Source organism: Cynocephalus volans, chromosome 6 (genome assembly GCF_027409185.1).
Source record: "Cynocephalus volans isolate mCynVol1 chromosome 6, mCynVol1.pri, whole genome shotgun sequence".
Taxonomy (NCBI): domain Eukaryota; kingdom Metazoa; phylum Chordata; class Mammalia; order Dermoptera; family Cynocephalidae; genus Cynocephalus; species Cynocephalus volans.
The window spans coordinates 133,832,613-133,854,851 of NC_084465.1; the positions used below are offsets into that span (position 1 = coordinate 133,832,613).

At 46.2% G+C, this 22,239-nt stretch overlaps 1 protein-coding gene across 3 annotated transcripts in view; it reads right to left on the bottom strand.

The window, feature by feature from the left end:
* The window catches only part of FRMD4A (FERM domain containing 4A), a 204,342-nt gene that overhangs the window by 44,075 nt on the left and 138,028 nt on the right, over positions 1-22,239 (bottom strand). For all 3 annotated transcript variants that reach the window (XM_063099750.1, XM_063099752.1, XM_063099749.1), the window contains exons 12-13: positions 8,512-8,588; positions 3,738-3,876 (exon numbers count right to left, since the gene is read on the bottom strand). In XM_063099750.1, the coding sequence (XP_062955820.1) occupies positions 3,738-3,876; positions 8,512-8,588 (216 nt within the window). The remainder of the gene's footprint in view (positions 1-3,737; positions 3,877-8,511; positions 8,589-22,239) is intronic.

The window sequence follows — 22,239 nt, forward strand, 5'->3', positions numbered from 1 at the left end:
ATCCTGAACCTCTCTGATCCTTGGATTCCTATTGTAAAATGCAGACCTTAAAACCCACGTCATAGAGTTGTGATAGGACTAAATTAGAATAGGATATAAATTAGGCAGTAGTTTGCTAACTGAGGTTAGATTGATATGGCTCAACCCGATATTCTGGGGATCTCATATATCACATGCAAAACCTGTATCTACCTCCTCCCCGCAACTCCTGCCACACATCAGTCTCTGAGGCCGAAAGCAAACATATGGAAAAGGGAAGAACAGATCTCCTTTCTGAGGGAGACTAGATTCTTGGAAGCTTTAGGAGACTACTGGATTCTTTCTGGGATGGAAATAACACAGTGACCTAGCACTCAGAGGAGAGAGGCAGGAAACCGAGAGGCGATGAATATGACAGGAAGAGTTTCTCCTTGCAAAGTCACGTCTTTGAGCAAACCTGAAAGAGTCTCCAAACTTCTGAACATTGCCCTATAAATGTTGCTCAGATTTATTACTGATACCCCGTGAGCAAGGTTTAATGGTCTCCTACCGTGCTTTCACTCTGCTTTTGATTCCAGATGGAACGAAGAAGAGCAGACTTGATCAGGAAGAAATTAGATAGAAGGAAAGACGTTTGGATTGAGGGCCAATGCAAGAAGTCCCCACTTCGAGTTCAGAGGAAAAGTGTCTGATGTTTACTCTAAACAGTTTGAACTTTCAAACATTTCCCTCTGAAGCCCATAAGACATTCCTTGGCTCTGGGCTACAGAGGTTGCTGGGATCTAGCTGACATTTCTGATATTTGGGGTCAGCATCTGTGAGTTACAGTCATAACTGGTGCCTGCCCAGCTTCTCATTCTGTTTTTTTTTGGGGGGGAGGGGACACAGGGAACCTAACCTTTGACCTTGATCTTACAAAGTGGTACTCTAACCAACTGAGCTAACAGGCCCGCCCTTCAGTTTCTCATTCTGAATAAGCCACAAGGAACCGACCAGTAAGCTTCCCTCCACTCTGCCTTGAATAGTGGAAGGGTCCCTGGAAGTACATGTATGAGACCTGATGGAGGGGACAGAGGTGGCGGGAGAGAAAGCGGGGGAGGGTAGAGGGGACAGAGATGGACAGAGGGAGACAGAGATGGATAGACATTTTCTTAAATGATTTGCACAATGACCCTGAAGGAAGAAGATAAATACCGAGCATCAGGGGAGAACATGAGACTTCTTGGCTACCCCTCCTGCTGACTCAAACCACTAGACCGCACTTGTCTCTCTGGGGTTGATAAACATCACTTGGGAGGCCTGGGCTTTGCTGAAGCACTTCAGAGAAAGGAATGGCTGGCATGGCCCAATACAGTAGAGCATGGAGCAGCGGCCAGGATGCCAGCCAGCACTGGCTGTCTGGAAATATTCTGAAGCCTTTTGTGCCGGGCCTGTGGGCCGTCACCCACCCAGAGGCCGTACTGCCCACTGGAGATGGATTGCCCCACTGCTCTATAAAGAACAACGTTCCAGAAAGGGAAGGTGTTGTAACATAATTCCTACAGGGAATTTCATCATCTCTGATTTAATTTGGGGACCTGTTAGAGAATTTAAACTTTACGAAAGTGCTGGCCAGGGGATAGTAGTAGATTAATGGTGATGTGAATAAAAGACAGTGCACATTTCCTAAAGCAATTTCAAAAACATTGTGCCATTTGACCAATCAATAATTTTGGCCAGGAATTTTCTTTTCTGTTCTCTATTTAGGGAACACGATGAAAGACTCGCCATGGTCATCGAGCTGGAAAAGTCCCCCAATTTCCAGATAGGGACCCTTGCTCCTCCCCCGTCACTGAGGCTGACATGCAGGGCTCTGGAGTGCAGTGAGCACACGCTTCCTGGGGGGAAGTTCTTCTCCTGAGGGTTTGGGTGTCTTCTTCAGTCCCCCAGGGTTACTAAGAGGGCCAGCTGAAATTTTCCTAATGCTGTGGGCATTTGGTTTTACCTCTTAAAAGACACTGCTTGTTAATAAGTGATGTACGATCATTTCTGTTCGAGGTTTACTTGTTGTACAAGCGGGCTGACCTGTAAGCCTGTTGAATACAACTTCCCAGCTGCAGAGTAAAACCATCTTCCAGAGATGATCCGAAGAGCCCCAGAACAGGCCTCCTGGAATACCCGAGAGAGAGACTCTATGCAAAAAGCCAGCAAAGGGAGAAGGAGCTCGAACGGCCAATGTCGGACTGTCCATAGGGTGAATTACACTTTTTCTCTTCTCCTTTCCTGTGGTACCAGTGTGTGGGGGGTCTGCCCTTGGGAGGAAGTGGCAGTGGGGCTCAGGAGAATTGCCTAACCCTCTACCCCTCAACAACCCCCACCCAACAATTCAGAGCATGAAATCAGTGCTCTAAGGCGTTGACCTCCAACTCTTGCCCCTGGTGAGCAACACGCCTACCGTCTCAAGTATACAGCATTACTCAAAACACCTTGGCCCTGCTTCTTTTGATCTAATCGAGCTCCCAGTTCCGGTGCCAAGGCCCATCAGTGCCAAGAGAGCCATGGAACGCTCTCATTATTCCTAAAAACAAAGACACTCCAACCTGTACTCATTCACCCCAGAAAATGACCCAAAAAGGGGTCAGGAAGAAGACTTGGTAGAGGAAAAAATGTTTTACAGAGGAGAACGTGGCTTCCACATGGGACAGGCCCTGATTTAAAACAGAATCATGGCTGGGGGGATGATTTCAGTTCTTCCTGTCCTCTTTTTCTTTGCTCTCTCTCTTACCTGCTACTCCACTCCGACTCTCTCCCTCCCTCTCACCCCGCTAAGGAAAGAGAGACCCCACACAAAAGGAAAAGAAGAACCCAAGATGGCACCGACCCAGTGAATCTTGGGCCCAGTAAGCACAGGGTCCTTCTAGCCCCTCTGAGGAACTCACACAGTGGCAGGAAAACCTTCTGTGGGGCTGGGACCCACCAGCCCAGGGCCAAGGTCAGTCTCGCTCCGTACTGCATCCCAAGCCAGCAGTGTCCTGGAGGAAGTTTCAGGGCCCACTTTGGCAGGATGCTTCCCCTGAGGGGGAATGAATGGGAGCGGCTTGTGGGGGGACCAGACTGGAGGAAGAGGGAGCAGAGTGTTGACAGAAGCCGTGTGTGAACCAGGGAGACGTCATTCTCCCACCCACCAGAAGACGCAGCCTTGTGTCTGGATGCGGGGTGGGTAAACAGTCTACCCAGGCCTGAGGCGCTAGGTCTACCTTAGGGAAACAGGGTTGTTACTTTTTTTTTTTTTTTTCACTTTACCAGTTTTACATTTTTAAAAATGGAGTTGGCAGTTGGAAAAGCCTGGAGGGTGTTCACAGCAATTACCTTAAACAGTTAGGTGATGTCTATTTGTTGAGAACGGTTACCTTTTTTTTTTCCTTCTTTCAAAAGGAAAACAATATGCCACTGTTTAAACACCAAAAAGGGCTTGACTACTTGCTCCTAGGAGAGTTTCCTGAGGTTCAAAAGCGTGGTCGAAATTCCTCAGCAGGGCCCTACGTGCCTGCAGGAAAAGGCTTGAGCAGCTCTGGCTAGGCTGGAGCCCCTGGACTGAGCTGCATGGAATGTGCCCTCTTGTAGAGCTAGTCCCCGTCCTCCCACCCACTGCCCTAAAAGGCAAGTCTGCACCTGTGTGTACCTCAGGGCCAGAGACATGGTGCCTCCCCCACCCATGACAATGGCCCCAGCTCACCCTCGGGCCAGCTCATGGCCTGGTGAAAGGTCTGGTCACTCACCTTACTCTGCTTTCTGTCCAGATAGAACTGGTGTTGGCTAATGGCCATAGCCCAGATGGACTTGATTAATGCTGGACACGCGTACCACGTGTGCACTGCAATGCCACTGTGCCCGAATGTCCTCCTTGTCACTGAAGCCCTGGGAAAGTGAGAAGCACATGGTACAACCACATTTACCACGAGAGAGTCCATTTGTCAGTCAGCGCTATTACTGACAACCCACCAGGTCATAACATCCCTGACACAGAGATGACAGATGAGCTCACATACAAACATAGGTGTGCACACATGCACACACATGTGCACATTAGGGAAACTGGCCAGCAAAGGCTATCTTTCAATGTACTGACTCCTTAGGGCTCAGAATTTGGCCAAGCCTCTGCCTTGTCCGGGATAAATTGGGTCATTCTAGGTCACTGGATGGTCCTTTCTGATCTTCAGCTCCTGGCATTGGGCCAAGACAAACTTCAAAGACAGGAGAAGTCTTTGACAAACTCTCTATTAACTGGGTAATGCTGCCTACAGTGAAGATGAGTGAATTCTTTCCTAATCGCCACAGGCGACAGCACTTGGGGGCATCAGGACTTCTTATATCATCTAACTCAATGTTCCTGGAGAGATCTGATTATCAATTTCAAATATATTCAGAGATGGGGAGGGTATAAGGAATCAGGAAGAGGGAGATGGAGAATAATGATCCCAGACAATCCCCCCAACCTTTATAAATATAGGTACATTTATAAAGAGAATATATGTATGGAGAGAAGCAATCAGACTTTAAAAATGAAAACAAGATACACTGGCCTCCACATAATTCACCACATTCATGAAGTCGGGGGAAAAAAGAGTTACATGGTTATGTTAGCAGAGAAATATATTTTATAGAACAGGCAGATTATTTTGCACATGAAATCTGAGAATGTGTTTGCACTTGTGCCCTGGAGCGTGTGTGTGTGTATCTGTGTGTGTGTGACAAGGAGATGGGACAATGGAGTGGGGTTTGGAGCATTTGACCTGTAAGTCAGAAGAAAAATGTGTGTTCTTAAGATTAAGATATCTAATTTGGAAGAAACTTGGGGTAATCAGGGCTTGTGAATAGTAGCATTTTTTTTTCATGGCAAATTTTGCCTTGAAGAAAATTGAAAGCTGCTCCTATCATCTTACTCTGGGGACTAGGGATTGAACGATGGGGTCTTCCTCAGCCTCACTTTTAAGGAAACATTAAAATCTGGTTGTTAGTTCATGGTACTGATTCTAGGCAGCTTTTTCTTCCCTTTGGTTCAAACAAAAGTTAAGGAAAAAATGGCAGCGCATGAAAAACAGTTGAAAATAACTGAACAGGAGCTAGTGAGAAAGTGAGGCGGGATCCCAGAGGTCCCCGGAGATTTAAAAGAAACTGATCTGAGCTCCCAGTCTGGCTTTCATAGCAATTGCTGCTCCTGGGAGCGAGTAAACATTTTTTTCCAGAAAAGCTGAATTAGAGAGGAAAAGAACTTTTAAACGTATTTTAGAGAAGGGGGTGCGAGCTGGACTAGGCCCGGTGCTTCTCTTTTCCAGGTAAGGGGAGTAGGGAGCGTTAAGTGGCTGGTCAGGTCTAGGTGGTTCCTAGGCCATCTACACACCCGACAGCTTTCCTCCTTCCCCCTTATTGATTTCCCTCCTCCACTCACCTCTCTCCCTTTAAACACTCCCCTTCACCCTGACTTTTCTATTTTGCTTAAACTTAGAAATGGATTAATCGCCAAGCCAAGGGAACTGCAGAAGCAAAGGGAGGCATGGAGTTACGGGGTAGAGGAGGACAGGTCCATAGTGGATCCCGTGCTCTGAAGCAAAAGGACGACAGGGAAAGGTTGTCATCACACCTGTGCCAATCAACTCAGAAAGCACCCTCTGCCCTGGATAATCCCGTCACTGTGGCTTCCCATGGATGACATTGTCGCTGAATGAGTCTGTGTGGCACTTCTCGCCCTACCCCTACACATCATCCCACTGGTGAGGTCGATTAGATTCATCTTCCCTGCTCCCAGTCAGAAAGGTGACAAGCAGTAGGAGCGGACATTCAACTCAAAAAGCACCACGAGGCCATGAAAAGAACTGAGTGGGACTCAGACCTGGTTTTGAGCTTGGGCTCTGCCACTGAACTAAGTAGCTGAACTTGAGCATCTAGAAAAGGTGTCTTTAATGCTGTCGTCCACTTGGGTGTCCGCCTCTGACCTCCCCAGGCCTCTCTCCTGCCTCATGCCCCCTCCCTTCCTGTCTCTAGGATAACACTTGGGGGGATCAAGGGCTGTCTCTGGGCCTCCCACTTCCCACTTACCTTCTCGCCAGACCCTCCCTTGCCCACCTGACACCTCTAATTCCCCCTTAGGGCCCACATCACGGCTTTAATCCCAGTCACCCTTTGGCTCAGCTCAGATCTCTCCTTCTAAGGAATCCTCTCCCAACCTGCTGGGCCTTTGGTGGCCGTGACATTCGGCATTCATGGCCTGCATCACTTGGCATTTAGTACATACCACCTTGTGTATAATACAGCAGTAAAGCGCATGAGCTTTGAAGCCAGAAACTTGCTGGGTTCCAATCCTGCCTTTACTACGTCCTAGCTATTTGTAACCTAAAACAGGTTACTTTATTTCTTTTGCCTCAGTTTCCCACATGTAGAAGAGAAATACAGTAATACCTGTTTCATGGGGTCGCGTGAGGACCCGGTGAGAGAATGGGTACAGGTACGTAGCACCTGCACATGGTAGACCTTCTCTAAGTGCAAGTGCCTTCTCCTGCCTACTTGACTCACTGCGCTGGAAGTTGTTGAAGGAAGAGGACCCTGCCTCAGACTTCTTTCTGTACCCTGCCACAGCTAATGCAGTACCTGAATGTAGACGCTTCTTGACAAACGTGATTGATTGCTTTTGTGTACCAGGCGAAAAGCCCACTTAATAGTAATAGTAAGATTTGGACCCTCTCCTATATTTCTGGACCTTGGGAAAGGGAAGCATATTTGGTATTACTCACTGATAGGGTGACGGATGCAGAGAGCATCTGCAAACGCACACATGCTTACACACGCGTGGTGAAAGGATTTGTCCAACATGCCTCTGAGTGAGCAGAATTCCCAAGACAGCACAGCACGGTGGGTCTGTCTACTCTCGTGCTCAGTGCCTTAGATTATCCAATCCCTAATTTTTATTCTGTCAAGTATCCCCTTTCTGCCTCTTACCCACTGTGCAAAATTCATTTCACTCTTTTTACACTTAAACTTTCTCTTAGGCTCATACGCCTAAGAATCTGGTCTGACACAGTTCATCTGGAATAGTAACAGTGGGTTTCTTCTTGACTGGAATATTATTTGGGGCATCTATCTCCCTCCCACCCCTTGGCCTGTACAGGATTACTGCTCTACCAAAAAGGGTCTTCTGGCCATGAAACCCTTCACAGCACCCTGAGAAACGATGAACAAGCAACTCTTCTGCTAATGCTGTCTTCACCTGACTGCAGAGACATGAGCGCTCGAAAACCTTCTCCAATTGCTGGTCCTGTTGTAACTGCGGGGCCGGGATAAACTCTTGCCTGCACCAGGAGCTGCTGCTTGAGGCAGATTACAGCAGGGCAAGCGGCACATCAGTCCTACCATGTTATCACTGGCTGCAGGAACAGAGGTTACTGCAGAAGCCTGAGCACTCTTGCTGGGGGAACGTCTCAGTCATGTGTCCTGAGCTCACTGGGGGAGGGGGGAATGGTAGCTTGTTTTGAGGGCTTAGAAACCATGTGTGAAGTGCAGTTCGTGCCAACCCCTCTTTCCAAGGCCAAGGCTGGAGTTTCAACGATGCCTAAAATCCATCTTGGCTCCTCTAGAGAGTCTGATCTTTGTAGTGTCTTCCCAGGCAAAGACAATCTTTGTATTGTCTTACCTCCTTGTTGTAAATCTGTTTTCAGATCTATGGAAAGTGATTTATTCTTAGGTGTCAGGCCTGGTTTTAGGGAATTCTGCTGCCAGCAACTCAAGGACTGGTGGTAGACAAAGAGAGGACAGGCAGTGGGTATGAACTGCGCAGACCCTGTCCATGCTGGGCTCGTTGCATTCCAAACCGGGGCCCTATTGTCTGGCATCTGACTTACAGAGCCCGCAATTGTACACTGGGGCTTCTGGGGTGCTATGTGGGGTGCAGAGAAAAATAATAGCATTTCCTTCACATCCACCCACACGCTAACACCCTAAGATTACAGCTCTAGGAATAAAACATTTGAGCCCACTGCTTGGGTGATAGATTCCTTTCGGTATCGGCTGTCCTGTCTGAAACACTCTTAGAAGCTCTGACAAGGGATCTGTTAGACTCTTCTCTGGCAAAAGCTTCCTAAAGAGACTTAGGTCACTGCCCAGTTTCATTTGGTGCTTGTTATGAAGTGGCACAAAGCTTCTGTGCAATATCCTAACATGTCAGACAAATCTGCAAACACATGAGCAAGTGACACATGTGGCCAGGTCAGGGAAATGTTAATTTCACACACACACACACACACACACACACACACACACACACACGCACACACGCACACACGCACACACGCACACACGCACACACACTTGAACCCACCACATTTATCAACACATGCAGTACAAAATGAAGCTTTCCTGTCTGATTTGAACTCCGTTTTTCATGACCCACCATCCTCTCCCCACACCCCAAACTGAACACGAACGATGATAACAAACATAACAGTGTAACTCCTGTGCCGGCGAGCCAAGCACTGGCATAAGAAAAGGATTTTTCAAGCTTACCTGCGTGGGTCATGAACTTCCACGGAAAACTTCTTTTCCCTGAAGTACAGGTTCTCCAACTGTCTCCACTGGAATATCTGGACAGAAAAGAACGTAGTTTAAATTCAGGAGCCGTTGGCTCACGGCTGCTGTCCCCTCTTTGCCGGTTAACTTTCCACAGCTGGTGGTTTCCTTATCAAAGCAGGGACTGTGCAGTTGTCTGTGCCTGAGACACACGTGCACACACACACACACACACACACACACACACACACACACAGCTCTCTGCAGTTCAAGTCCAGGCAAGGTGGGTGTGGATTTTCCTGCAGGTCCTTCCAGGGAACGGAACAAGTTCTTTTCAAGTCGTTCCCCTCGGGTTGGCCTTTGTTGCGTTTCCCATGACAGCTCCCAGCTTTTCAGGCTTTTCCCTCTGAGGAGGCGGTGGGGGGCGGGTGCCCTCGGAGGCGGTGGCGGCAGGGCCAGCTGCGGGCCGGCCAGCGCCAGCGGGCTCCCCCCTCCAGTGCTGAAATGGGAAGGCGCTCACATTCCCAGCCTCCCGTCGGGACTCCACTTCCTGCCACTAATGTGCAAGAGCCTCTGAGAAGGGCGGGGGCTGCCCGGACCTGATTTCAGGGCAGGCAGGCGACTCATGATCACAGTATGAGCCGGTCGAGCTCATTCTTCCTGCTGCACAAAGAAAAGCGAGAGTTCTGCTGCTGGACTACAGCTGGAGTCTCCCCAGGCTGGGTCAGAGGGGGGCGAGAAGGGAAGAAAAGGGGCCCTGGTGGCCATGTGGCCGTTCTTCCTTCGGACCAGTGAACCCGTTAAGGAGGAAACTGACTGTCATGTTTGGAAGTAATTAGGGCAGCATCCGATTGCTCTAACAACAGGGTTCCTTTCACTGGAGGAAAAAGCAAGTTACTTAACCCTTCAGGAATTGTTACAAGAGGTTCAAGTTATGTGCACACACATTTGTATTCATATTTGGTGGATATTGCCTCCTCTTCCTACTATTTAGGATTTGAGTTTATTTTGCTGAAAGGGGACTAAAGCAGGAATCTCGTTCTTGTCTTTCCCCCTGGGAATGGCTGATTCTTTCCTGCTCCCCCTTTCTCTGCCCACTGAGTGGACGTATATGCTTTTAAGGGTCTCATTCCAGACTCTGAGTCCTCAGATGTGAGGCGCCTGCCCTCTCTGACCTGCTGCTGTTCTCTCCACCTTAAAGAGGCGATGGTCATTTCCCTGGATCTGATCTACCTCTGGGACCAGGACACTGCTAGTCAATGCTTGGCCCGTGAACCTACCACCCCATGTAAAACCAAGCTGGAATAAAGAAGCCATCTCTAGAATGGCTGCATTCTTTTATCTTCACAATCTCCTCTCTGGCATTTTAAAATTATTTTATCTGCATAAGTAACAGGAAGGAGGACATCTATTATCTCATTGTAGAGCCAACTCTTCTGTCTGCTGCTCAGAGTGCATTTTACCCCAAAGCCCAAGGAAACTGTACTTTTCTTTCTCTTAAAGGTCAATTCCAAGCAGGTGGAGAGACATTTCTAGGAAAGCAAACGACCCAAAGCCCCGCACTGGCTCAGACAGCTCTGCGTCTGAGACACAGATTCACTGATGCTTTAGCAAAGTCTTTGTTACTCAAATACACAGGTCCGAGCCTCATGCTCCTATCTGATGCTCTGCCGGTATAAATCCCTCAATGAAACCCAAAGATTCTCTCTGGCCCCAGCTGTTAGGTATTTACAAACATTCCACCTGAACTCAGCCACAGCCTCAAAAACACCAGAACTAACCAGTTCCATGACATTGGCCTCATAACCTTGGTACAGTATACAGAACAAATTGGTCAGGCATGCAGGCTTCGGAGTCTGACTATGTCTGTTTGAATTCAGGTTCGTCTGCTTTCAAGTTGCTGGACCTCAGACAAGTTACAGACTTTCCTTTAGCCTCAGTTTTTGCATCTGTAAAATGGCAATAAGGGCCCCTCTAAGGTAGATCTTAGCAATAGATCCTTAGTACTATATTGGCACAAAGTAAGCACTCAATGAACTTGGATCTTACTATGATTCCTAACTGTTCTTACTTCTCCCAAATCCTGGCAACTCAAAGAGAATAACTCCAGAACAACCTGAATAATTTTTTTCCTTAAATTTCCTAACTCACGCTCTGACTTTGGGGATTTTTTAAAAAATAGATTATTTGTGTGTTGGAAATCTTCAAGTATAAGGAATTATTCTCCCACCCCTCCCTTTCTCTCCCCTTTTCTCAGAAGAAAAGGATGTGGGTGGTAGATGGCTGGACCCTGCAGGGGTCCCTCAGCTAAGTTCTGCACCTATTTTGGTCAGGCAAAGTGGGGCCTCGAACAGAACCACCTTCATGGACCTGAGGGCCCCTTGCTCAGCAGAGCTCTGGGCTTGGTTTACTGCTCTGCTGTTTCATCTTGAAATTCTTAGTGAGTTTTGATAAAGGGGCCCTGCATCTCCATTTTGCACTGGGCCCTGCACATTATGTAGTTGGCCCCGGTCTCTGGTCCTGCTGGTGCTGGCAGGCTCTGTGTGGGCTCAGCATCATGTGGGATAATTTGCCCACCCTGGGTCTGAAAGGCAGGCCCAGAGAGGATGGATGCTCTAGCCCTCCAGGAGGAAGAAAGAAAGCTAAACCTGGTGTGAGCATGCCTGAGAAAACCCTGACTGATGCGGAACCCCAGAGCAGAATGCTGAGAGGTACTCATTCCCTGGCAACTCATCCCTTCTCCACTCCTTGCAAAATAAAACACAAACCAAGCCTTTGCTTTAAGTGCTCCCTGGTGTTGCTTGGTGTGGAGAGCCTTGCGGCTGCCAAACGACCCAAACGAAACCATCTGGACTGTGCTGTGGGCCCCTCAGCCACGGCCACTGTAGCAGCCCGTGGGAAGGCTGCTGCCTGCTGCTTCTGCTCTTGGCGGTGAACCCTGGAGTCCTGGCTCCCAGGCGTATTTCTCGGATGATGCACACGGTGTGTGGGAATTTTTGTAACAGGGTGCAGAATGATGGATCCCCTTCAATGTCTGCTTTAAGCATGAATTTTTTTGTTTTGTTTTGCAAATGAAATACTGGGAAGGGAGGGTGGGAGTAAGGTGAACGAATGGGTAGTTAGTTTTTCAGGATTGGACTTTTGCACTGGGACATTAGAAGGGTCCCAGGATCTGCAGAGGAGGTGTGTATGTAAAAACATTGGCCTGATCCTTTCCTCCTCACTTAGGGGAGAGAGGAGTTGGGGGGCTGGGGAGCTGGGCACACTGGTGAGTAGGAGTATGACGGTGGTGGGCACAGAGAGGGCGGGGGCAGCTGCTGGTGGCCTCCAGGGCTGGTTGTCACTTGCTGTAAAGGCCTGGTACTCTTCATGAGGGTCTGGGGAGTTTCTGTCTATGGGTCCCTGTGCCCTACAGCTTAGAGGCCTTCCTGCTACACATGCGGTTCTGAGGCCGACAGGTGAAAAACAACAGGCAATAAACAAACAAGACACTGGACCTTGCCTCCCCCTGGTAAATGGCGTAAGGTGGGCTCTAACTGGCTGGTTTCGAGCAGCCCAATTGTCTGTGCCACATCAGGGGAGCCTTCTAGGCTCGGTCTAGCTACCAGGCAGCCATCATAACCCTGCCACCATGTAAAGACGTCTACGCACTTTGTGACTCCACATAAAGCCACATCAGACACGCATGATGATCATCATTAGGACTGGGCTAGTTCCCTTCGGATTTTGCACAACTCCCATGGCCCTTTATGCCCAAGGAGCTAATTAAAAGCTAAAATACGTAGTTCTATCAATAACCAAAGAATTTATTAATTAATACCTATTAAAGCAAGGCCCTTCTCATGCACTTCATTTAGGAATCTTTAAAAAGCTCTGCAAACATTGTTTCTTTGATCATTTAGCATCCCCTAAGAAGACTGAGAGGGATATTTTCTTCTTGGGGAAAACGAGGTCCAGCAAAATTAGGGGAAACTGCCTGAGGCCACACAGCAAGTCAGTGAAGGAACCAGAAATAGAAGTCAAGGGCACCTGGTCCATTACTCTAACCTCTAACTATGTTGCTTTCCCCATGAGTCCCCCAATTAGTGGGAACAGCTCTTACTCACTAATGGGTGGTTAACTTTACAAGTGGAATAATTTTTACAAATGAGAAATGATGTGACTGTAAGTAGGAAGTCTAAAACCAAATCTTTTTGATTCTACATGATGGCTGTTGTTTTCCTTTTATACTATAAACGATAACTTCTTTCTTTTCTTAGAGACTTGGCTTCCTCTAGTTTTCTAAGACACTGCAATGCGTCTTCAGTCACTTTCCATTCAAGACTAAAAAACAACCGTAACCATGATTAAGAACAACCCGAATGGTTTGGTCTTGCACAGAAAATAAAAATTTAAGAGAAACCATCGGGAAATGGTTTCATGGAGACAGTGTTTGTCACCATTGTTGGGACTCTGACTGGTACCAGATGTAGATTTTTAGTTTCTGACCTAGATCTGCTGTGATTTGCAATGTGATCACAGGCCCTCCACTTTCCCTTTCTGCATCTCAATGTCCTCAGGTATAAAATAGGAGATGGGAAATGTTTATCCACGGAGAGCAAACCAATGGCTTATAAATACCGCCTTTGAGCTCTGAGTGCACCAGGGTACCCTATAAATGCTTAATGAGCAGGGACCTGGTACTGGTTCCTATTAGCTGGTCTGCTGGACTCCCACATCCTGTGCATGGCTGAAGGTTGGGACATGGGATTCCTCCCCAGCCAGCATTTATTGAGTGCTCAGATAGCATGTGGAGAGGTGGGTGAGTTCTCAAGATGATGAGGGAATAAAGTCTTGACAGGAAGCTCAGTCTAGTGGTGCTGATTCTTGAGTATGACTTCAGGGAGCTTTGTCTTCCTCCTGTCCCTGAGGTTGAGTCACCAAGCCTCTTAATGACCTCCATATGAGTAACTTCCTGCTTTGTCCAGAGGGGCCATTATAGAGAATCACAGCAGCCATCTGGTCTACCTCCTCCTTTCACAGATAAAGCAACCCCAGTGGAGAGAAGTGAAGGGACGGACGAGGTTAAGGTAATTGATTCAGGACCCACATCTTGTGACTTCAGATCCTGAGCTCTTCCTAACACATGATGAAGCTCTGATGATGAATGAGAATAAAATCATTTCAAGCTTCTGATTAAGTAACTCATCACTTCTTCAAGTGGTCGGGTTTTTGGCAGTCTGAACAATGCTGTATGCTTTCCAAACACAAGCAAGTTTTCTAATAAGAATTAGACTCCTGGACAGAAATAACCTCTGAGCTCAGAATGAAACATACAAACTAAAAAACTCACTTCCTTGTCTCATTTCTGCTCTGTTCACTTTTTAGAAGCAGACTGTCACAAATCTCTAGGTGTGTTTATACCTTTGGCAAATAAAAATGAATTGCTACGCATCTTGAGGGCTACAGGACAAAAGAAGGGAGTTGCCGCACTCGAACTGGATGGAATTTAAAATGTGAAAGCGCCACAGAAAACTTCAAGTCTGTGCTCTCAGAGGGCTTTATCAGGTGTGCCTGGTAAGGTTCTGCTATTGTGGCACGAGCTCCAGGGAACAACAGAGGCAGGAGTATGTTTTTATTGGGTCGAAACCATATGTCAGAGGTTTTCTTTATATCGGTTCCATAGGCTTTCAATATATTTTACTTCATGCGTAAGAAGAGAGAAGCATGCCTCTTGGGTTTTGGGCAACATTTAATCCCCATTCCTTTTCCAACCATGCGCACAGTGGGTGTCTACTTTGTACTGATCTAAGCTAACAGGCAAGAGGAAGGACACGATGCCTAACATGCTTATGTTTATAAGGAGTTTGCAATCCAGCTGGCAAGACAAGACATACACAAAGTGGCCTGTGTCTGTGCTGTAGTAATTAGCACCATGATGGAGTTTTACATTATCTCTGATTTCTGTACCAGGCTTTTAAGACCCTATAGAGGTACTGGGCTGCCTTATTAAGATAAGCCTCAGGCTTTTGTCTCAAATAATATTTGTGGCTGTTGGTCATTCATGATTTTGTCAGTTCAGAACATTTTTAGCAGCAAGAATCCTGGCTTGGAGGTCAAGAGTCCTCAGTTCTAGCTGAGGACTTTACAAAGCCTTTTACATCTTAGCTTCCTTGTCTCTAAAACGAAGGGGTGTGTGGGCATTCTTACATTCTCTGCATGGGTTGAAGGTCAACATTATAAATCCAGAGAATGTCACACTGCAACTCTTTGGAATTTAAAAATAGAGTAGTTTGTTTTAAACATTTCCTACTTATGAGAAACAATACAGAATAGTACTGATTAAAAGCATGGTTTTCAAAGTCATACTGCCTGCCACTTACTGGCTGTGTATCCTTGGCAATTTATTTCTTAGTTTATTCATCTTTGAGATAATACTACTAATAACACTTTTCTCATAGGCTACTGTATTCATGAATTAATACATACAAGGTGCTTAAAATAGGGCCGGTACCTAGTCAGCACGCAATCAATACCAGCCACGATTATGTCTGTTCTCCTGCATTCCTTACTTGCCAGTATTATTCTTCATATTACAAATAAAAGTTCTGAATACTTTGAACATATATCAGCCCAAAAAACAGGTTTTTGTAATTTTCTTTGAAAGACGACTAATATGGTGCCATGGGCATTTAAAAAAAATGTTCTGTTAAATTTGATTTTTTACAGCACAAGCATAAGCCTAATCCAGGGCTCCCGTTCAATCCACTTGCGCTGGAGTTTGCTGTCTTCTCTTTGGGCTCCTTCGTTCCTAGCTTTATCCAGCTAATTCTCCTGTCTACTGCAATTTTGACCAGAGTCAGTTTTGACCATTTTCCTGCTACGACTTCAGATCTCAAAACATTCACCCTGAAGAGAACGTATCCTATTGTAATATGACTCAGTCTTATGCAGAGCAGAATGGACTATAACAGGAACCAAATCAGGCCCTCCAAAATGTGTAAACTATGATCAAAGATCACTAGCTTTCCAAATGGGTCTGAGTGTGTCTCCCATTGGAAGAGGGTTCCCTGGCACCTATTTTCTCCAGAGATGGCCCCATACCCAGCAAGAGAAACAATGGCTAATTTTTCTCTGCAGCCAGACCTAATGGAATCCAGATGTTCCTCCGGCCAGTTGTCCTCCTCACTGTCAGACAACACGAGCTCTAAATTGATTTGGTTAATTCAGTGATAGATGCCCAGAGCACCAGCCCTTGACCCTTTAATGGATGGCCTCTTTTTAACCCATCAAAAACCTTTTAGCTTCCTTTGGCTTAAAAGTCACTACTAGGGGAAAAGAGAAGGACGTTAACTAGTACTTAACAAGCCTACAGAGAAGCAGGCGGTTTTATTTTTTCCCATTGGACTCAATTTCCTTTTATTCTTTTCCCTAGAGGGTCTCTCTCTCTACATTATTTTCCTGTGTGTACTTTGGCCTTTCTTGCCGAAAGATTTTACCAGAAAGCTTTGGCAAATGTAAATACTTTCAAGAGAAGCTGAAAGCTGGAAGTGTTTTTCCTTTCTCACCCTCTGCCTCCTGATGTAATTTCTTCCCTCCTCAGAGTCTGCCTCTGGGGGATCCATGAGGGTTAGTGTTTGAATGGCAGAAGCTGCCGAGTGATCCCCAATATCTGGGTCTAGCTTTGGTTTTTCTAACAACGAGCAGTGTGACCCAGTGACGTGTGGCTTCACCTCTCTGTGCTCCAGTCTTTCCTGTAGAAAACGTCAAGGCTAACGATACCTGCTATGACTTACTTCAGTGGGATGTTTCAAACGAGGCCATCTCACCTACTTTGGCAAAGACATCGCTTTTTGGATTGCTGAATTTTTTTGAAGTAGGTTTTGACTACTTTGGAAGGCAGACTTTGGGGGAAACCCTGTATTTTTCTATTTTGGGCTGGCAGTTGTCAGTTCTCTGTCCTGAGGTGTGGCGTACAGAAGCATCCTGATCTTCTTTGTAGAGGTTGTCTGACTCCATGGAAGACAAATAGGATGAGAGAGAATGGGTTGGAAACCGATTCCACTGGGAAACACAGGAATACACTCAGAACTAAACCCTGATTTATCAAGCTTAGAAAAAAGATAAAATGGCAATACTCTATCCTCATGTTATCTGTGTGGAGCAAAGTAAAAAAAAAAAAAAAAAAAGCAAAAGCTCTTTGGGAGTAACTAACTATGTAACAGCAGCTTGTTTGTATTTCAAAACTCCTGGTGCTTCCAGGTTGGCTCATCCTTGCCAGGGAGGGCTGAGCTCCCAGTGCTGCTGTCTGGAAGACCTTGGTTTCGGTGGGCACCAGGAGGGGGTGGACTGCCTGCTGCGGAGGCTTCAGGTGTGAGCTCCAGGTCCTCCTGGTTGGAAAGCGTGCCAGGGAGCGAGGCAGGCAAGCAGGCACTGGGCCAGGGGTCTGTGGCTTGCTTTTCAAGTCAAGCTGCAGCTGGGAGGACACTTGTGGTGTTGTCGGCTGCTCTGCAGTGTGGCTGCAGTCAGTGGAGGGGAGACGGGGGGGCTTGTCCCACTCCAGCCTGGACTTGCTGCTGGAGGGTCTGACCCTCCCAGCTTGACCTGAGGCGTGTAGGCAGCCGGGCTTGGGCCACCATCTCTGCAGCTGGGGCACTAGCTGACTGTGATGATTTCTCTCTATGGAGCCCCTGGCTAGAGTAATTCTGCATCTGCCCCACAAGATTTCCTTCCCAGAAAGAAGAGGGGAGGAGATATTTTCTAGAGGTGAAGACTTGAAGTCTAGAATCTCTGTTGGTCCAGGAGGGCGGGTCCTACTGAAAGCTTTGCTTTTCTCAAACCTAGAGGAATTCTGAAGTGGGCAGTCCAATTTGGGGAACTGCGAATTTTGGGGAGAAGGGGTAGGAATAGAGGAAGAAGCAGAGACTTCTACTCAGCAGCCTGCCCTAAACCACTTTCTTTCACTAGGGCTGTCCCCAACTCCACAAACTTCCCAGCCCCAGTCTGGGTTAGTTCTTCCAGATATGTGTAAATGTACCTCCACCAGAGCAATTATCATCTTGTGTTGTAATTGTCTTTTTTTACTCAAATGTCTTCTCCACCAGACTTAGGCTACTTGAATGTATTTTCCTGGCTCCTAGCACAATGCCTGGGGGCTACTAGGCACTCAGGAATTGTTGAGTGAATGAATGAAAGAATGAATGAAGAGCTTTATGAGGTAGGTATTATGGCAACTGAAGTTCAGAGAGGTTAAGTCACTTTCTCAAGATCACACATGTGTCTGCTCAAATTTAGGCAACTTTCATGATATGAGGAGCCTCCAAGGGTTGATCCCAGACATCTTGTTAAAAATACATTTCTAAACTGCTAGGAAATGGCAACAGGCAGGTAGGGCCAGCGCAAGGAGGGAGAATGGCAGAGCTGTCACCAAGAAACCACAGCCTTTCTTTTTTTTTTGCTGGCTCAGTCTGAGCTAGGCTCGATTCCAAAGTAAACTGGAGAGGTCCACAGTCCCAGGAGCTTGTGGTCTCAAACTGCAATCCTAGTCCCAACCTGGAGCAAATCTTCACAACTCATTTTGCCTAGACACTGCCTCAGTTTGCTTGAGGCTCTCTGTTAGGAGTGACCCGGGGCAGGTCGGACCCCTCCTGTGGTGCTCTCTACCTCAACCTGCAGGCGCTGATTCTGAGGCCAGGGTGGTGGGTGGAGTTGGGTACAACACGTTCACAACACGTTCTGACTGTGCTAGGGTTTGGTGTTAAACAGGTTTACATCCTCAATTCAGCCTGGATTTCCCCCTTTGACTCATGCTCATTAAGAAAAACAAAACCTCACAGAGTTCCCTAAGTATTGCATAGTTCAGCAGAAACCATCTGTTAAGAACTCCCAAGACAAAGCGAGGGTTACTAGGATTCAACAAGCAGGGTTTTCCAACCTAACACTTCCTGCTACTAGCAAAAAAAAAGAAAAAAAAAAAAGGAGTTCGGATAAGCCAGAATCGTTCAACGGTCTGCAGTACTCCAGCAATTCGTTCTTGATATATAGTTACTATTAGCTCTTAGGTTCCCTTTGGTCCAACAGACAAAAAGTAAAGTCAAGAGAGAGCCCAGAGGGGAGCACATTTTTATGCTTTTCATTTTTTCATCAACAAATCAAAGCTGTAAAAAGCTATAGTTCCTCCCCCCTCCCTTCTTCTCCCTTACAAATATCTCCCTCTGTATGCAGAGCTCTCTCAAACTCTTCCTTACGTGAGTTATACTATTTATACTTAAATTTTTGAGCCACTATACACATACACATGGAGATGTCTTCCAAATTTGCAGTGGGTCACAACAAGCTACAAGGGTACTTCAAAAAAATTCATGGAAAAATTTGTATTATCTTTTAATTCTGTTTTTCCACGAACTTTTAGTAGTACTGACAACTTTTATTCATTCCAGAACTATTTGTTGGGTGTCTGCCATGTGTCAGGCACCATTCTAGGCATTGAGAATACAGTAGTGAATAAAACTGCCCTGCACATTCTTATGAGGGGAGAGGCAAATCATAAATAAATAAATAAATAAATAAATAAATAAATTAATAAATAAAACTACATAGTACAGTAAGTCAGAGGATCCTAGGTTCCAAGAACAAACGTAAGCAGAAAAGGAGGGACCTCTGCTGGTATGTGACCAAGCAAACTGCCACAGACTCAACTAGTGAGAAATCTGGCCGGTGACCAACTTTTTAAATGCTTTTTCAAACCCCAAATATAAAGTCACTCACGTATTAAGAAATATACATGCGCACACACACACACACACACACACACGCTCAGAGGAAATTCACTCAGCTGTGACTTCTAATGATTACTAAAGGTGAGGCTGGGGTTCGGTTTCCAGTCAAACATAAATACCTGGAGAGACTGGAGTCCAGAGCCCCTCTGGCTCTTTGCTCTCCCATTAAAAGGCCAGAACAGGAAGAGCCATTATAAAGAGGCAGAGCACTCTCCAAGGGTGTAGAGACCCCATGGACTACATTATGTGCCTGTCTACACCTTCCAGAATGACTATTAGGATTGGCAAAGAGACTTGCAGGACCCCATGTAGCCACTAGAAACACTTGTTGGAAATGTTAGAGAGAAAGAACTGAGTACCTGGCCAGTCTACTATTTCATTGGCCAAGGTTCTTTGGAGTCTCCCCAATCATTGACCCCATGCAGGTCTGTCATGAATTATGCCGTCTGTGGATAACTTCTTTATTGCTTAACTAGAGCTGTAGGATAGTCCTGGCTGAGACTTTAAGATGAGAAATATCACTAAAGAGAGTTGTGAGCAGATCATCTGGTATAACAAGCAAAAATAAGAGGCCGAGAACTGTTTTAATAGGTCACCATTCTGATTAGAAAGGTCCCCATGCTGGTTAGATAGGTCAATATGTGCCTTTGCCTGTGACAGCTCTGGTTTGTCTAAAATCATGGCAAACTTACTAACCAGTGCCCTTTCTTACTCTCTAAAGTCCTGGTTTGGATATTAAAACCCTATGGTCACAGAAAGGCAAATACTTCGATTTCCCTTGTATAATGTATCTCGAGTAGTGACACTCATGGAAACAGAAAGTAGAGCGGTGGTGGCCAGTGGCTGCTGGCAGAGGAAATGGAGACTTCTTGCTTAATGGATACAGAGTTTCAGTTTTGCAGAATGAACAGTTCTGGAGATAACAAGGTGAATACACTTAATACTATTGAACTGTACACTGAAAAGTGGTTGAAATGGTAAATTTTATGCTATGTGAATTTTATCACAATTAAAAAAAATGTTATGGTTAGATGATTCTGAAACCCTTCACCCACAATTGGGGTATATAAAATGTTTAGGAAGGTAGAAACTGAGAGAGCATTTTTAGAGGAGACATCCTTGGAAAAGAGATGTACTGAGCTCTCTCCTACCCAGATGGGGAAGGTGTAAGATGCCTACTGTTTCCTTCAAACCCAGGAAGAGAGCATTCACTAAGATCTCCGAGAGGGCTTGACAGGTGTCCCTTGAAGTCAGATGAACTGAAGGAGAAATGGAGACCAGTGGAAGAGGAGAGATTTAACTTCACAACAAGTTTGGACCTTTGATTGTCATGAAGGACTAGACACTCTAATTTTTTAATAAAAGCTTATTTTGTTATTTAAAGTGACCGTGTGAGTTTGTATTACCTGAGAGTGATCAGAAAAGTCAGGGGCCCACTTGTGTTTTGATCGTGGGACAAGGAAAGAACACACCAAAAGGAACAGTGTGAAATAAAAGAGATTTGCCTGTTGAGTCCCATGTGGTCAATGTTCTCGTTATACTAGCAAAATCTTTGCTTTTTAAGCCAGAAAGCCCAAATCTGTTCATAAGTTACTACTGGTTCACGGCTCTTTTGGAGTGGGGCTCTTCTGCCGTGGCTTGGGATCCAACGATAGCATTTGGTTTTGATTTGCTTCTTGAAATTGCATCCAAGGTCAACAGGGCTCCTTGAGTAGTGGGAGTCTGTGTCTGCAGAGTTATTCAGAAGCTAGTCAGTCTCAAGCGGGCTGCTGCGCTGTCTGGCTGGGTGTTTATTTGCATGTTACAAATACCTAGTGTTGTGTTTGACCCCTACTATACACACAATCAACGTGGCTTTTTATGTGACCTTTCTTAGTGATGGTACGTGTGCCTGTTCAGGGACAGGGAGGACAACACGTCTGAGGAGACCATGCATTGGTGTGGGAAGCAGAGGAGTCCTGCGAGACATACCACAAAAGACACATCAGCTGGGGGACAAAAACTAGTTTGGGTCATTTAATCAGATCTAGCTTTGGCTCGGCTGCAGAACAGTCAGAGATAGAAAAAGGACTACCTACTCAGAAACCGGCATTTCCTCTTCTACCGCTTTTTTTCTGGGAAATGTTGCTTTTCATTCCTCCTTGTGTTCACTACCCCTCTCTGGCCTTAAAATGAAATTGCCCTTTATTTCATTCCTCTTCCTGTTTCTAGTTTCAAGATTCCCTCAACCTAAGGATTCCTGATTGTCTATATCAACCACCTAGTGGAGGACGAAACCAAGGCCCAGAAAAGTGACCCATTTTGCAGGGTTGGAGTTAGAACCGAGGTGTCTTGACCACCAGGATGGATCCCTTGCCACTGCTAAGAATATAATGCTTGAGGATGCATGAGGTGGGGGCATGTACATAACACCCCATGACATAAGGGTATGTCAGGCCTGGAGACTGACCCCAGGGATCATTTGGAGGGATCTTCAGAGCTTGAGAGTAACCCTTCCAAGAGGTGCCTCCAAGTATGTCATCCTGGGAAAGATTTGAACCTGCATCTCTTTAGGGGATAATTGTATTCCTCTCCTCCTGTACCTTTGCAGAGAAATTACCCTCTCATGATAGCTTCTCTCTAAAAATTTTACAGCTGGATGGGGCAATGCTTTTTTTTCTACTGACAGACAGATCAACCTTCCTCAAAGGTGACAGTCTGACAACAGCTCGAGCTTCAACAAGATTATAGCAGCAATACTAGCAGGTTCCCTGGAAGTGTGGCTTCCTCAGGACCAGGCTCAGAATGGCCTCCACGGGAATCCATGGGAACTAAACAACCCTGGGTTCCCAGATCCAATGACCAAGAAAAAAATTAATCCTCCTAACAAAGAGACGTTGTTTGCTCTTTGTGGCGATTCCGCCTCTCATGTTCAGTATAAAAGAGACTGTAACGATATTTGCTATGTCAAGGGCAACAGAGCCTTTTT